The sequence below is a fragment of the Neolamprologus multifasciatus genome, chromosome 1 (assembly GCF_963576455.1).
Source record: "Neolamprologus multifasciatus chromosome 1, fNeoMul1.2, whole genome shotgun sequence".
Classification (NCBI taxonomy): Eukaryota; Metazoa; Chordata; class Actinopteri; order Cichliformes; family Cichlidae; genus Neolamprologus; species Neolamprologus multifasciatus.
In genome coordinates this window covers 38,085,242-38,101,183 of record NC_140439.1, presented here as the reverse complement: position 1 = coordinate 38,101,183, position 15,942 = coordinate 38,085,242, and the positions used below count along the sequence as shown (strand labels likewise).

At 46.6% G+C, this 15,942-nt stretch overlaps 2 protein-coding genes across 5 annotated transcripts; one reads left to right on the top strand and one right to left on the bottom strand.

Annotated features, from left to right (window-relative positions):
* The first annotated feature begins 1,217 nt into the window (after window positions 1-1,217).
* znf395a (zinc finger protein 395a) lies at window positions 1,218-12,562 on the top strand. 4 transcript variants are annotated; one of them, XM_085164662.1, is made up of 10 exons: window positions 1,218-1,272; window positions 7,331-7,491; window positions 7,632-7,717; window positions 7,800-7,909; window positions 8,014-8,207; window positions 8,311-8,411; window positions 8,715-8,988; window positions 9,069-9,158; window positions 10,974-11,044; window positions 11,256-12,562. In XM_085164662.1, exons 1-10 carry the CDS (start codon window positions 1,233-1,235, stop codon window positions 11,365-11,367), a joined length of 1,239 nt encoding a protein of 412 aa, XP_085020788.1. In that variant the 5' UTR covers window positions 1,218-1,232; the 3' UTR covers window positions 11,368-12,562. The 4 variants fall into 4 exon arrangements, with proteins under 4 accessions (XP_085020788.1, XP_085020780.1, XP_085020773.1 ...); XM_085164654.1 differs by having other exon boundaries at window positions 7,620-7,717; window positions 8,017-8,207; XM_085164647.1 differs by having other exon boundaries at window positions 7,620-7,717.
* Window positions 12,563-12,859: 297 nt separating this feature from the next.
* On the bottom strand, window positions 12,860-15,110 carry gtf2a2 (general transcription factor IIA, 2). Its single transcript, XM_085164794.1, has 4 exons — window positions 14,914-15,110; window positions 13,728-13,832; window positions 13,483-13,640; window positions 12,860-13,061 (listed from the first exon to the last, which is right to left on the bottom strand). Coding segments are annotated over exons 1-4 (336 nt in total). The 5' UTR covers window positions 14,986-15,110; the 3' UTR covers window positions 12,860-13,060.
* Between the last annotated feature and the right edge of the window lie 832 nt (window positions 15,111-15,942).

Genomic DNA, 15,942 nt, shown 5'->3' with positions numbered 1-15,942 from the left:
GAGTTCTTCCTTTCCGTCCACACGTTTGGAGTCTGAATGTCTAAAACTGATGAGAGAATCAGACTGAGAGTTATTCACCGAGTCATCTGACTGCTTCGGGTCTATCACGCCAGAGTGATGTCATCATCAGCTGATTAAACAACCCTGCATCCTGATGATGAATAGACCTTAAAAATAAGCTCTGCTGTGCCCCAGGCATACACAGAAATGTGGATCCTCAGGATAAAGAGGAGTGCTGATAATGATGATGATAACTATTGGTTAAAAATCGTTGAATATCGAGCCTCGTTCAGGTTAACGCCTTTCAGATCAAAGAAAACAGCATGAACAGCTGAACTTTGTCAAATAAACAAACTGAGAGTCTCAGGATGGAAAAAGTCTTTACCAGAATCACTCAGACACTTCCTGTTTATTTAATGATGATCTGTTGCCTTGGCTGAACTGCATCATCAGATCGCTCTCCGGCTGGTTTCAGGGCCGATTTCCTTTCTGTCTTTTTCTTCTTACTTGTTGAATCACCCAACTTCCCCAAAGCTCCGGGTCATGAACTGCTGCCCTCACATCCTGCTGTGAGATTGCTTCACACAGCGCTGAATTCCTTCGTCCATTGCGAGTCTGAAATAGCAGAACAGACCCAAACCATGACGCTACCGCCGCCATGCTTCGCAACTATCAAATCTGGCTCACGGCGTCTGATCCAAAACGCTACGATGGCGTCAGCCAAAATATCCTTTGACTCTGCACGACAGCATCTGTACATCTTTGATATACAGTCTATGCGTCGCTGAGGATGAACTGGTCCAGTGTCAGACAAAGAAGGATTATTTTCAACTGTGAATCAGGCAAAGCTGCTCTGATAAAATCACCAGGTTTACAGTATACACCCAGGTGCTCTGCAGGCTTCAAACTACATGCCTCACTGGTGCATATTTATGTGTGTTTGGTTATTTGAGATGTTTTCTACTCTGTTGTCCTCGATGACGCCTCGAGCTGAAACGTGTTGGTCACATAATGAAGTCTTTCATTACAAGCGTTGCTGTAGCTTTGGCCTCTTCAGGTTTTCTCCTCTTCTTCTACGAGCACTTTTGAAGGAGGTGAGGTTGAAAGCTCAGCTCTGCGCTCGCAGCCACGGTGAGCTTTGATAGGCCGCAGCGACACCTCCTCCTGCCCTGTCCGCCCTGAAAGCCAGCTCTTTGCAGCATGGGCCGATAAGCAGTGGAGAAAATGGATGCATGTTACACTCCTGGTGTTTCCTGCGCAGGACTGAAACTCGTAAGTAGATCTTAAACCGAGTAAAACTGAATTTCCTCCATTTGTAGGCATCTTGTTTACTTGATCTGCTGAAGGTGAAGCACTTGCATGTACATGTAGTCATCTCACTGATGCTGAAGCAGCAGAAACAGATGTATTAATGTGATCCTTTTGAGGCCTTTATAGGTTGTTTTCAGTGTCTTAGTTCACTAAGTAATATATGTGCTCTCACACGGGGAACATTGTGCTTACACAGCCCCAGAAACACGCCATAACTGGGCGTTGTAGAAACACACAGAGCTCCTTTGCAGCGCAGCTCCATGCAGCACTGCCACAGATTCCTGCACGCATGTCAATCACAGTGATTTGATGATTCCCAGAGAAGCCATCTCAGGACACGTGTGACAGACAGCTTTGCAACATGCCTGATGTTAAAAAGCAGGTGACACAGGTACGTTCATCAGATCACCTCCCGCAGAAAGCCTAAAATGGCCTCAGAGTCTGAAAGCAGACAAACACCGAGGAGTGAATCACGTCTGTGTGTGTGCTGACTCAGCAGGAGTACGATTACAGAGAACGGTGTTTAAAAGCACCACAGAGAGCTTTACTATTCTTTATATTCTAGGATTTGCTGAATCTGATTTTCCTAAAACAAATAAAAATAAAAAAGAACAGCATTTCCATCTTAAAATGATAAAAACAAAGAGCAAAATGTTCAGGAATTCAGGGAATTATCAGTTTGATGCTGAAAATATCCTGATGTGGGCACCAGGACTTCATGTTTGGCCTCCTGCCTTCACTTCTCCTGCAAATCTTTCATAAATTCCTGAGCAGCTGCTGAAAACGATCTGAAACAGTCACAGACGCCCTTCATAGAGCTGGTGATAAATATCAGGAGGCCTTTAAACAGTTTTGAGTCAGACTGAGAAAATAATTCATTCCTGATTAAAATCTCTCGTATCTTTGTGTCCTGCTGATGTTTTTCTGGCTGTTGTTTTTGCTGTGAAGTGTCACACAGTGGGAGCTGCGAGCGCAGAGAAAGTGGGTCAAACTGTCGGCGTGACTCATTAACACGGAGCACAAAAAGAGGCGGACTGTTCCTTTAACGGCGGCTCTGCGGGGCCTGCACGTAGCTCACGCAAGCAGCGCAACGTATGTGAGTGTGTGTGCGTGTGTGCTACGTGCAGCTCTGTACCCCTGCACACAAGCTCCGCCCACAACCGTCTCTTTGTTATCTCTGCAGGATCACACCGCTGAAACTCCGCAGATGTTCCTGCGCAGTAATCGAGCCTTAGCGCGAAGTGCGCATGCGCAGCAGATGCGTACGCGGTGCTGGCGTGTGTGTCCTGCAGCTTTACCACAGACGGTCGGTCCGATCCTGCTCACAATAAACAACAGTCCTCAGTGGGGTGTGTGCCTGCGCTCCAGTCCTCCGCCAATCAGAGCTCAGCTCCTCCCCCACGTGGTGAGCTTGTTTACTACGAGGCTCGAGCGGCACCGCGGGTGCTGATGGGAAAACCCGGCGCGGATCGGGGAGCACCAGAGTTCAGAGTTCATGTTTGTTAGTCATCGAGCCTCCGGACAGTGTCACATGACGTTCTATGACGTCATAAACTCAAGGAAAGCGGGTTTTGGAGGCTCGTGCTTCTCTGGTGTACGTGACTCTCACTGGGGATTGTTATCCTTCAGCAGGAACATATGTAGCTGTGATTTCTTTGATCTCATCCATATCTCTAAAATGAGAATCCACCTGTCTCAGAGTGAAACACTCGTTCATGCATTTATTACTTCCAGGCTGGACGACTGTAATTCATTATTATCAGGATGTCCTAAAAACTCACTGAAAAGCCTTCAGCTAATCCAAAATGCTGCAGCAAGAGTCCTGACAGGGACTAGAAAGAGAGAGCAGATTTCTCCTGTTTTGGCTTCCTGTTAAATCCAGAATTCAAAATCCTGCTCCTCACATACAAGGTCTTAAATAATCAGGCCCCATCTTATCTTAATGACCTTGTAGTACCATATCACCCTATTAGAGCACTTCGCTCTCGCTCTGCAGGCCTACTTGTTGTTCCTAGAGTATTTAAAAGTAGAATGGGAGGCGGAGCCTTCAGTTTTCAGGCCCCTCTTCTGTGGAACCAGCTTCCAGTTTGGATTCAGGAGACAGACACTATCTCTACTTTCAAGATTAGGCTTCAAACTTTCCTTTTTGCTAAAGCATATAGTTAGGGCTGAATCCTGACCTCCTGTCTCCTCCCCCTCCAGATTCTGGCTCTGTTGGACGTCTCTTCCTGTGCAAAGCGGGTTCTTCCTTCTCACTGTCACCGTGTGCTGCCCACAGGGGATTGTATGATTTGGGGGGTTTTCTGTAAAGCACCTTGTTGTTTCCTGACACAGTGAGAGCATAGAAAAATGTTCAGACCGAACAGTATCTGAACCTCTGTGTCTGTGATAATAACAGTGTGAGTGTATTAACTGTAAGAAATGTCAAACTGAAGATCAAATTTCAACTTTGAAGCCAAAGTTTGTCCCCCAGCAGGACTCAGAGTACGTCTACCTCAGAGCCTCGTCAACACTGAGCTTATTATTCCCTATATTTAAACTCATCTTTGTTTGGAGGAATGTCTCGTCTCACGTCTGTTTCCCTTCATGCTTGTGCTTTCACTCTGGTATGTGTTTTGTCCCGAGGGGCCACTCTAGTCCAAACTGGTGATTCACAGTTTAGTGGCACAAAGAAAGAAAAAGAAATCCTCCGAGTTTATGTATTTCACTTTTACTTAACCAGGAGGAAAAAATGCTCTAGAGAGCAAAAGCCTCTATCGCATCATCACAGCTGTGATCAGCACATATTCAGCCAAAAACAACAAAGAGCATCAAGTCAGCTGCTTGGTCCTGACTAAATGCTGGCAGGTCGTGTTTGAAGGCCAAGATAAGCCATGAACAGGATTCATCCAGCATGAGCTCCAGCAACAGACAGACCGAAGGAGAGAACTTCCTCCGCCTTTTTACAGGATGTAGGTCAGTCAGTGAGAACAGAGCAAGAAAGGTCAAAGGTCGAGCCTGTGGAAGGACAGACAAGCCGAGATAATCTAAATCAGTAAGTTTGCCACATAACACGACACAAATAGCTCCATAAAAGTTACAAAATCAGAGCAGGATAGAATAAAATCCAGAAGATAACCCAGTAGAGCTCTGCTCAGTAGAAACCACAGAAAATAGAATAAAAAGGAGAGTTTGTTTCCAGCTTCACAGAGAAACCGAACCTGAACCAAGTCCTGTCCACGGCCTCTCTAATGAAACTCACTGTGGAGGTGGTGGGTGGGGGCTCTGCGCTGCCCCCTGTGTGACCCGCTGAGCTGCCCCTCTCTTATTTTGAGTCTTCACTTGTGGCCTTTACAGAAAGCAGGGTCAGGGTCCCCGGATGTGCCGGTTTGAATATCAGCCTTGCCTCCACCCTGTCTGCACCCCCTCCCTCTCAGCTGAAAGACGCTGAGTGATGCCCTCCTCCCCCCCCACCCGCCCCTCCTTCGGTTTGGGTGGAAAGTTCCTACAGCAGCTGCTTTGCCTGCGTGCAGCTCTGAGGAGCTCCCGTCCAGCCGGATCCAGTCCGGCTCTTGCAGGTTTCTTGTCCCGCACCGAAGGTGTTGAACTGCAGCCGCACACACTCTCCCTCACACACACTCTCCCTCACACACACTCTGAGCTCTCATTGAACGGCAGCAGACACACACTCAGGAATCCTCCGAGTCTTGTTTTTGGTGCTTTTCTCAGTCTGCAGGTAGGTGACAGCTGCTCGCTTTAAAGCACTTTTACTGCTCTCAGAGGTTTACTGCTGAAGCATGCGCAGTGCGCGCGTGTTTTTATTTATTTATTTGTTTGTTTGTTTGTTGTGTGTGGACTGTGTGTGAGGATGGGGCTGCTGGGAGTTACAGTCGGGCTGACTGCTTCTCTTTTTCTCGCTTCTTCTGTTTGATGATCAATTTTTTAATGAAGGATTTTTTAGTTTTTTGTAAAAAGCTTCATATTTGTGTGTCCTCCTCCTCTGCGTCGTCCTTCCGATCAAACACAGCGTGAGGAGTTGGAGGAGCCTCACTTTGTGTTTCAGGAGTTAATGATCAGCTGCAGAGTTGCTATTTTCCTGTTCATGCTGGGCTCTTATTGTGGAGGGACGAAGGAATCCGATTGGTTGTGTGTGCGTGGGTGTGTCGGTGTGTGCGCACTAACAGTCTGAAGTGCTTTATGTTGAAAGGCAAGGATCCTACAGGAGTGATTCCCAAAGTGGGCTCCGTGGGGCTGATTTTAGGAGTTGTTTGCACTTCCTGTTACAGAAACTGGCTGCAGTTCAGCCAGAGGAGGAACAGAGCGCGTTCTCACGGTGAAACTCGGTGAATATAAGCAGACAGCTTCTAATATGATCAGTAACTCTCACACTGTGGACTTCTTGGCCCACGGGAGCCTCCCGAGCCAGCATGAATGACTGGGGCTCTGTGGAGACGCAGGACAGAAATCGAAATACCACAATCATGAGTGTCGTGTTTCTGAGACAGATAAAAATTTACTGATAAACTAGAATAAAATAGAATAGCCCTTTACTGTGATTGCACATGTAGATAACCTCCAGCTGGGTGTTGGTGACGCTCCTGACCTCTGCAGGAGACGTTGTTTGGAAACAGCTGACTGTCCCAAGTCATTAAAGGTACTTCATGTGAAACAGCCGAGCACACAAAACCACTTTCAAACCTTCTAAAGTCAGTGAAACGTGTTTGTGCTGCAGAGGTCGCCTGAAGCTAAAACACGGGCGGACTGCGCTTTCGTGTAATACCACTGTGAGCCACAAGGTGTGCGAGACAAGAACGCGCCAACCGCGTGTTTGCGCAATATGTGTGCATGATTCCACCACGCGTGATCTCTGTGTGTGACCGCTGCACTGAAACATTGTTGCAAAGAGCTGCCGCGTCCTGGGGAAAGTTTTCATTGGAGAGTTTTTACAAAAAGCGCCTTTAATACTATAATAGTGTGTAGAAGAGTGTGTGTGTGTGTGTGTGTTTGAACTTTAAGGGACACTCTGGTGCTTTGGTCACTGACGTCAGCATCAGAAAAGTGTGCAGGGAAGAGTTCAGGGTTGCCTTAAACTCCAACATCTGAAAGCCTGAAGTGAAGCTAAAGTATGTGGACGCCACCCCTGACGGCGCTTCCCTGACTGCTCGCTCTGAATGACGGGAAATGGAGAAATTGTTTATGCTGCAGCTTGTAATGATCATCAGCCATGGCCTCCCAGCTTTCTACCAGCTGTTTTTCTCTGCTCATTCAAGATGACAATCACCCCCCACCTCCACCCCACCCCACCCGAGGAAAGAAACACACAGAGGAACATGTCCACATACTTTTGGTCACACATGTTAACAGATGTAAACTGATAAAAAGAGGCTGTTGGACAGTTACACCCATTTGCTCTGTTCATGGTAATCCTCTACCCTGTTAGTGACAGTGGTAATGACACACACACACACACACACACACACACAGCCTGACTGTAAATGACTCTGCAGCCTGTGACTCGCTCAGATTTTAATCCACAGCCAACGTTTTCCCGGCAGAACGATTCAGATCCTCCAGTAAACAAAAAAAAACTATAAAAGTGCACAACGTGTTTGTGTACTCGGAGTGGATATCTGCAGGCGGAGCTTCTTTTGTCGACTGACCGTTAGATAGGTCGTCCACTGGTGCCCAACCTGTGGGATGGGCCTCTCAGAGGGTCAGCAGATAAATCTTAGCCGTGAGTTTGTGCACAGTGTGGCGTTGGTCCTAATCCAACACGGCGTGGGCGGGGCATGCACGATCCCTTCAGGTTTTCTTATCTGAATCATTAAACACCGTTTATAAATTTCTCCTCTGCTAATATCTGTGAGCGACACAGACAGTGATGTCCTGCTGACAAGCTGCTGGTGCAGGTCCTGGTTCTGCAGCGGTTCCTCTCCAGGACAGAACCAGAACCTCCAGCCGCAGTCCTGCAGGTGTTTCGCTTCCAGCTTCACCTGCAGCTTCCCGGCGGTGCTTACAGAGACTCCTTTGTTTCTTGCAGACATGATACCAAAGGCTCGTCTGGGGAAGCGTTCTCCTCTTGGGGCACTCGTGACCTCGACCTGTCCGGGGACCAACCTGGAGACTGGTGAGACGGTGGTGACGATGGCGGCAGCGGGACAGCAAGCGACAAGCAGAGCAGACGGCCATCTTGGATTCAAGGTGAGTGCTGGTCCTGGATGTTGAGCTGAGCAATAATGTCGGGAAAACGCAGCGTCTGTTCGGGGAGGTTTGTGTTGACTGGCAGCGCTCTGAGCCAATCACAGTGAGCCGTGTGTGTCTGATCTCAGATGTATTTCCAGTGTGGAGGAGCAGGTGAGTCTTCAGTCGACAGCTCGCCTTCATCCTGCAGCAGATCCGTGTCGTCCAGCATCGATGTCCCAAAAAGGTCAGACGCGTCCCGCCTCTTTATCGTTTACTCTGCATTTACCTGTAAACGTGTTTAAACGCCGCTTCCTGTCGTCCCGCAGTCAGAGGAGTCCTCATGAGGTGGACATGAACGAGCTGATGGCAGCGATGGTTCTCAGCAGTTTGTCCTGCAGCCCGCTGCTGCACAGCCCCGCCCAGCCTGACCTCACAGGTACACAACAACAAACAAACAAACAAGTAACACATTTTTCCTCCACGAAGCGAGGCTGGAGGCGTTTCTCCCTCTGATGGGTTTTGTTGTTTTTGTTGTTTCAGCAGCTTCGATGGAATGTGGCGGCGGCGAGCTCTCCGACAGCGGCTACTGGAGCGTCGGCCACGCTCACCGAAGCCCGGCCCCTTCCCCGCCAATCAAAGAGTCAGACGCCAGCCCGGCCACGCCTCCTGATGAGGGTGTTGACATGGAGCTGGACCAGGTGCTGTTTGATGAGCCAGCACCACGGAAACGCAGGGTAAGCGGCGGTTTACAGCAGTCGCGGAAAAACGATTTATTGATCGTCGAAGTGTCGAAGACCACGAAAGCTGCCGGTGGTGATGATGCGTTTCCTCCTGCAGAACTCGGTGAAGGTGGCGTACAGGTGTCTGTGGCCGAACTGCGGTAAAGTGCTGACGTCTGTGGTGGGAATTAAACGCCACATCAGGACAACGCACCTGTGGTAAGCCTCACCTGACGGCGGCTGCTCAGCCTCAGGACGAGCTAAGTATGGAAGCTCGTTACTGCCAGAAACATTTGAAAACTTCAGATTTATATCTTTACATTTTTATATCAAGTCTGACGGCAGCTGCTCCCACACATGTTCATGTTTACATTTATTTTTTAAATCCTGAAACTTCTGGCATTAATGGGCTTCCATACATTTTTAAAAATGTATTTATATAAAATTGTTCTTCAGAAAGTTTTTCTGACAGTAAGACAGGAATTTGTTTAATAATAACCTCTGACCTCTGACCTCTTACAGCCGTGGTGGCGAGCATGAGCGCTGTTCCCGCAGTGAGGAGGATTTTTACTACACTGAGATCAACCAATGGGAGCATCCGCAGCAGCGGTCTCCTCCCCATTCTGGACACAGCGGCTCCTCCCCCGCCTCACCGGCTTCCTCCCCGTCCTCGCCTTCCAGCCCACCAACACCGTCTCCACCGTCTCCCTCCTCTCCCTCCTGTGCCGCCCTGAGTTGCTCCGCCCCCTCGTCTTCTGGCAGCTTCTGGCAGGTCCAATCAGAGCACTCCTACCAGGTGTGTTGATGTTTTTTCGGCTGTAAAATATTAACGATTACTTTTATTGTTATAGCTAACTCGTATTTTTTTGTTTTTAGGCTCCTCCTCCGAGTCAACACGTGGCGTCAGCGGCAGCAGCCACGCCATCCTGCCGTTGGACGGCCCCGCCCACCACCTGCCACAAACAGGTAAACCTTCAGAGCAACTAAGATCTGTATTTATAGGAACCTGAGAGAACTCGTTATTAACGGGTCGCTCCCGCACATCTGGGATCTCCATGTTTGATTCGATGCGGCCATCATGATGCCACGAGGAGCACGCTAGCTTGCGATCGGGGATCTGAACCTTTGTTACCTGTGAAAACATAAACACAGACGTATCTAAATAGTCTCCGCTGCGGGCTCAGCACGCCCACAGAGGATAAACAGCGGCGCTCAGCAGGCGTGGGTGCTGCCCGTCTGCAGGCTCAGCTGATGTCGCCCCCAACGCGACGCGGATACCTGGAGGTAAAGTCAGAGCAGTCGTTGATAAGCTGAGTTAATAATAGAAGAACTTTGGCTGTTTTTAATCACACGGCTCTGCAGTAGGTGTCTGTAAAGTGTCGCTGTAGTTGAAGCAGGATGCAGCTGCTGCTGGGGGAGGTGTGAGCTTAAAGGTCGCAAAACAAAAAAACGTTCGATCAGAAAGTTTCCCCAAAATTCAGACTTCAGTTTTTTAATAATCAGGTTTTATTGTGAAGGTGTGCCGAACTCACACGTCGTGTCCTCGAAGTACGAGGTGCAGCGCGGACGGTCAGACGCTACAGCTGCTTCGACTGGGCTAAAAAAACAGTATCCGGTTACCATGACGTCTGGCACCAGATGTATCCTTAGTGAGACCCACAGTGTAATTGGTTGGGTCCACGATGAGACCAGCTCACCTCATCATGATGACCTCATCATTACTGCACCACAGTTGTTGCTTCCCTGCCGGAGCGTTCGTAGGTATTTCAGGATCCATCAGAGAAAAAAGCTTCGATTAAAGCAGGAAAAGTTTGCTGCTGCTAGCACGGCGGCACCCGGACACCGAACATCTCAGTCTGAGGTGGAACCGACATAAAAACTAAAAGCGTCCCGCAGCAGGGTGTCAGAGGTGTAAGGTGAAAACTCGGCGTGACAGAGCTCTGATGAAGCTGCTGCCCTCGGCCGGGTCTTTACGGCGGAAAGTCCACAATTAACCTAAAGTTATCCTTAAAGAAGAGTGAAGGTTGTGTGTGTGTGTGTGTGTGTGTGTGTGCACAGTGAGACTCTGTCTTCAAAACAGACTTTTCTGTCCCCGATCTGTAGAGGAAGCAGCACGGAGGACTTTCCCTGAGAATTTTAGGTTCTATCCAAGTTTTTAAAGCTAATTACGGTGCACCCCCCCAGCCGGCTCTCTGCCCTCACTTCTCCAATTCGGTGTTTTCTCGGCGAGTGTGCACAGCAGCCGATTGTTTGCTTCCTGCCACCGCAGCCTGTTCAAACTGGTTTCATTCTGGAGAAAGGAGGGTGCGTACTCCTCCCTCATGGTTTCATTCAGGCAGGAAAATCCCCTCACATCGTTTGGGGTTAAGGCTCCATGAGCAGCGCTGCCACCTGCAGGCCGGCAGAGGACACTGCTCAGCCTGACGTAAACAGCTGAAAACAGGCAGCTGGGCCTGAAGATAAAAACAAAACGCCTCCTGACGACGAGCCAGACACAATAACATGAACGTGTGGAGGCGTCTTGTCTTTTTCATCCTTCTGTGGCGATTTGATCTCACGTCTTCGATTCTTTGTCTCTGCTTTGGTCATTTTATGTTTGTTTTTTGAATTGTCGTGCTTCTCTTTGACTTTCCAACGTGGAATACGAACACTTTAATCGAGGCTCCGTCCCCGAGAACGGGTCACGGCGCCCTGCTTCAGTTTTTTTCTTCGTGCTTCAGAAAGCAACAGAGAAACAATGAAAAGCTCCAATCTGACCTCCTCTTCCTCTCTCTTCTTCAGGGTCTGTCATTCCGGGTGCGTTCGGTCAGCGTGGGCGAGCAGTGGCTGCAGCATCAGAGCGCCCCCTCCAGGTCAGTGCTTCTCTTTTGTCGAACAAAGACTGTATATATGAGATGGCTGCAGTCTATGAGATCCTCCCATTCAGCTGATCGCTGAGCTCAGTGAACACGTCTCTGATAACGAAGCCACGGGAGGAAAACTCGATGACACAGTGGCGTCTGATTGGCCAGCTGCTGTCTCATGTTGGCTCGAGCTGACCCTTTTGTCTCCGTGTTTTTTCAGGAGGATTCGCGGCGAGGCCAAAAAGTGTCGTAAGGTTTACGGCATCGAGCACAGAGACCAGTGGTGCACAGCCTGCCGCTGGAAGAAAGCCTGCCAGCGCTTCCTCGACTGAGGCGATGGGAAGAGGCGGGAAGACTGGGAGGAAGAACAGAGGCTGGACTTTACTGGTAGATGTTTGTTTTTTAATGTTTTTACATCTGGAACCAGAAACGGTCCCAAACCCGTGCGATGAACATTTGGCAGCTCTGAAGCAGCTTTACACGTCTGCGTCACTTCCAGCTGAGCGCTCTGCGACTAAAGGAGCATTTCACGGTTGCAGCTGCTCTTATCTCTCTGTAAACAAAACACTTTGACTCTGCTGATCTGAAGTAACTACATTCGGAGGTCAGTTTATTAGGAACACAGCAGCAAATCTGCCATCATGGAGGTTTCAACACGCCGGAGCTGCTTCACACGTCTCCTGCTCGGCGATGTCGACCACATAACAAACGGACGCCTGAAGTGAAGCAAAGGTTGAAGGTTATGTTTTTAATGAGTCAGATTTACAGACTGTCCAAGTCTGGTTTGGTGCTAAAAATCCAAATTTAAAAGAAAAGCAGCAAATCTCAAGTTCAGCGTCTGGCTGTGAGAGTGAAGAGAATATTTACAGGCAGTTTCTTCTGTTTTTTCTTTTTTAACAAAAATTTAAGCAAAAAATTCAGTGCTGCTTATTTTTTAAACTTGCTGCTCCTAATAAACTGGTGACAGAGTATGTAACATTTGGGTGCATATATACAAATAGAAATATAATGAAAGAGTTCCTCTTGGAGCGAACACCTGGCACCTATTTTTGTTTCTTTTTGATATGTTGTATAAAGAGCAGAGCTGACCGTCAGCAGCTTCTGATCGCTGAAAACACTTAAAACGAGACTTTTCTCGAGCAGGTTCTGCAGAAACGCAGCCGCTAACGTCCCGTTTCTCAACATCTCATCTGGATTAAGTCTTTTTTTTGTAATGTTTGGAAGCTGAAGCCATTTCCGTCTCTGTGCAGTATTGATCCGTTTACACAGAGTTATAATATCTATATTTTATATCTGCTCTTTTCTGAGATGTACATACAGATGATGTATTATGGGTCCAAATATGACGTCAATAATCAGTCTCGCTGCAGCGAACACGAGACAAAGATGTGTTGATGTTCTGCTTGTTTATGAAGCAAACCAGGAAGCTGAGGAGCGAAATCGTGTCGTTTTCACCGTGATTTCTTTTCTACATGATGTCAGTCCTGATGTTGTATTAAATAAATAAAGCAGAAAAAACTCTGGAAACATATTCGGTGCTTTTATAATCTGAAGAAATCGCTGTTTAATTTTGTGTTTCTCACAATCTTATTTTCACAGATCCGAAGCTTTTCATGAATCTCAGTTTTTGTCTCTTCGTTTAAGGTTTTTAATTCTTGCAAATCTGAGATTTCTTCTTGTAAATTTGAGCTTTTTCTCACAAATTTGAGGGGGATTTGTTTTTCTTTTGAATTTAAAGCTCAGAATATCAACCCCCACCTCTTTTTTAAAAACCTTTGTCCGTCATGATACCTGATGGAACAGAAGAGCTCGAATGCTCAGAGGTTGTTTGTGTTTTAAATAAAGTTTTTATTCATGACTCAGTAATCACAACAAACTGAACAAAAACTTCCGTAAACAATAAAAAACAAAGCAAACTGCCGCACACACCCACACAGGTGACCGCTGTAATAAATTATATGTACAGTCCAGGTCCATCCGGGACTTTGTCCCACAGAGGAACTCCCAGAGAGCCGGCCGCCCAAATCTAAAGAGAAGAAAAGACGACGTTAACGACGAATAACACCGGCACAGAAGAAGAAAATGTGAGAATCTGCTGGAGCAACTTTATGTTGACTGCATCTTTATGCTGTGGTATCAGCATCTGCTTTCACAAATCAGCTTTTTTACTTATTAAACAGCATATTTATCTGTGGATTTTATTGTGAAAGGTCAAGGTAGGAAGTAGCTGCACTTCTGCACGTGTGTAAATGAAGAGACAGCAAAGTGTTTTTCGAATGTTAAAACACGCACGCTGAGATAAAGGATTATTCTGAACAATCATGCAAAGCTCCTCTCAGAGTCCAAGCATTAAAAAAGGAATAAAGCTGAAGCACAGAAACACAGCAGAACGTAAACAAGGAGGGCCGATCCTGATGGACATGCGCACGTGTGTGTGTTGTACTTGCCATTTATCAGTTTTGTTGTGGGTCGACTCGCTCTTTCCATCACAGGCGACAATCTTGACCTTGTCGACCTTCACGAGCTCGGTGACCTCTCTGAACTCAACGTCGTTCAGAACGAACGTCCACACGTTGTCGCAGAACCTGTATGTGTTCAGAGATCCCTGAGAGGTGGAGACAGAAACAGAGGCGGGGTTGGATGATTTTTTTTTTTTAGGAGGCGGGGCTTGAGAAAATACAGATGGACTCACCCTGAAATTGACCCTGTTGCGGACTCGGTTGGCGAGCGCTGTGTTGATGGCTTTATCGAACTGGAGGAGGACCTGAAGAGCGAGCTGAGGAGTTATCTGCTGAGTCTGAACACACACAAACACACATTTATTAGTTTAAATTTAAGATTTTTAAATAATAAACAGCTCAAAGAAATGATGGGAACACGCGATCATTGTAGTAAAACAAAGTCAGGTGAACATTGGAAGAAGAAACCACTGAATCTATTTCACCTGCACAGGTGCAAATGAAATGAGATGAACTCGAGGGCAACAACAAGACAACACTCACAAACAGGAATGTTGTAACAGCTGATGGCACACAGAAAAAAACCAGAGGATTACTTTTGTTTGTGTAGTTACTCTCCTAACTTTACACCCAGTTCCTAAAATTATAGCCCAGCAGACCGGTGGGTGTGCTGCCACCATCTGGTAGAACTCGGTACAACAGTGAAGTGCAGCCAGGGCCCATTCAAACTTGTGTTGGTATCTTTGCCAACACGAATTGTTTTTCAACTAAAGTCTTAACGCTTTGTTAGTTCTAAAAGGTTTAAGACTTTTTTGAAACAAGACTTTACAGAAAAATCAGAAGCACAATTTCAATTTACATTTTCAACACAATTTTTTTCTGAAGTGATTTAAACAGATGTGCTGTACTCAGGTCATCTGCCACTTTGTACTGAAGTGGTTTGGTCTTTGAGCACACAGGACTTTCCTCTGATTGGTCTACGTGTAGTTAAAGAGTCAGATGTTTCCTCGTATTTCTCACCACCTGAAGAACAAACTATACTCTCCCACAGTGCGCACACCTGAGAGGGCGAGTGTCAGAGCATGATGTGAGGTTCAGACGTGAAAAAGAAGCGTCAACTCGTTTAATTAAAGGACTTTCTCACCCTTGAACCAGGTAAACAGAACCTTCATCACTGTTACAGAACAGTAACTTGTACGTCTGTGAACTTTGACCTCCTCGCTTTTATTCATCCACTACAGCTCACACCTGCAAAATTGTAACCCCTCTCTGGTAAAAACTTGATTTTTTGCTTGTTTTCTGGAGTCTAAAACATGGTACAGCTAGCAGGCTACTGTTAGCTCACCCGGCTAACAGGCTAGCGGGGAGCTGAATGCCACCAACTGGCAGCACTGGCTCCGTGTCCGCGGGCAGTGTTACCTGTATAAGCTCGTCCAGACTCTCCTGCAGGCTGTTTCCCAGCGTCGTGTTCCTGTACAGCTGATACGCCATTATGGAAACTCCGAAAGAGCGAAAACCAGCAGCGAACTAGCCTCCAAACACAGGACTAGCAAACGGAGCTAACTGCTTCCCTCCACAACAACAGCCTGAACGACCACAAGCTAACAAGCTAACAACACACTTCCGCTAAGATTTTTCGAAATAATTGTCATTCTGACTACGTAAAATAATTTATGCTTTTAAAATATCGAGATATTAGTCGTTGACATTTTAATTTAATATTTTAAATTCATTTTATTAATTTAGTTCAAAAAGGTATTTTGAATATGTCAACAAATTTACTTTGATTTTTACTTTTATTAGACTCATGTTTGCTCAGAAAGGACTTTTTATTTTGGAGTTTTATTTTGGAGGTGGCCTCTTCCTAGTGTGTATTGCTTACTTGATGCAGAAAAGGTCTGTCTTTTTCCTTCGAGTTTTCTTCTTTTTAAAAAATGATTTCATCCACGTTCGATTTCTACTTTGTTTGTACCAGTTTTATAGGGTTTTCTAGTTATTTTTCAGTCTTGCGTTGTGTTTAAAGTGAAGCTGATGAGATATCACAGCTGTGATTGTAATAGGAAGCACTAGATGGCAGCAAAGCTTCAAACTGTAGAAACACCAAACCTTCCTCTGCAGCTCCTTCATTTATGACAGTGGTTCCCAAACTGTTTTTGCTGGGGCCCCCTTTGTTTTACAAGAAAAATGTCAAACCACTCACACCCATATTTTGCTCCACTGCGTTTATTTCACACCTCAAACATTTAGTAAACAATTAAGCAAATACAAGTAACCTGCAATAAATCACAGGTAGCAAGAAAGTAAACTACTAACTCTTTTATGCTGCGTCCACACCTACACGGGTATTTTTGAACACGCAGGTGTTTCGTCCACGTAAACGGCGTTTCGAATCACCGAAAACTGAGATTTTTTAAACTCCTTTTTGCATTTACATGTGGACGAGGAATA

Excerpts from the sequence above, each read along its gene's own strand:
- gtf2a2 (XM_085164794.1), bottom strand. The coding sequence starts at position 14,985 with ATGGCGTATCAGCTGTACAGGAACACGACGCTGGGAAACAGCCTGCAG. Across the intron at positions 13,833-14,913 it reads GTCTGGACGAGCTTATACAG|ACTCAGCAGATAACTCCTCA; the intron begins GTAACACTGCCC and ends GTGTGTGTTCAG. Across the intron at positions 13,641-13,727 it reads GCAACAGGGTCAATTTCAGG|GGATCTCTGAACACATACAG; the intron begins GTGAGTCCATCT and ends TCCACCTCTCAG.
- znf395a (XM_085164647.1), top strand. The coding sequence starts at position 1,233 with ATGTTACACTCCTGGTGTTTCCTGCGCAGGACTGAAACTC. Across the intron at positions 7,910-8,013 it reads CGCCCAGCCTGACCTCACAG|CAGCTTCGATGGAATGTGGC; the intron begins GTACACAACAAC and ends TTGTTGTTTCAG. Across the intron at positions 11,045-11,255 it reads CATCAGAGCGCCCCCTCCAG|GAGGATTCGCGGCGAGGCCA; the intron begins GTCAGTGCTTCT and ends GTGTTTTTTCAG.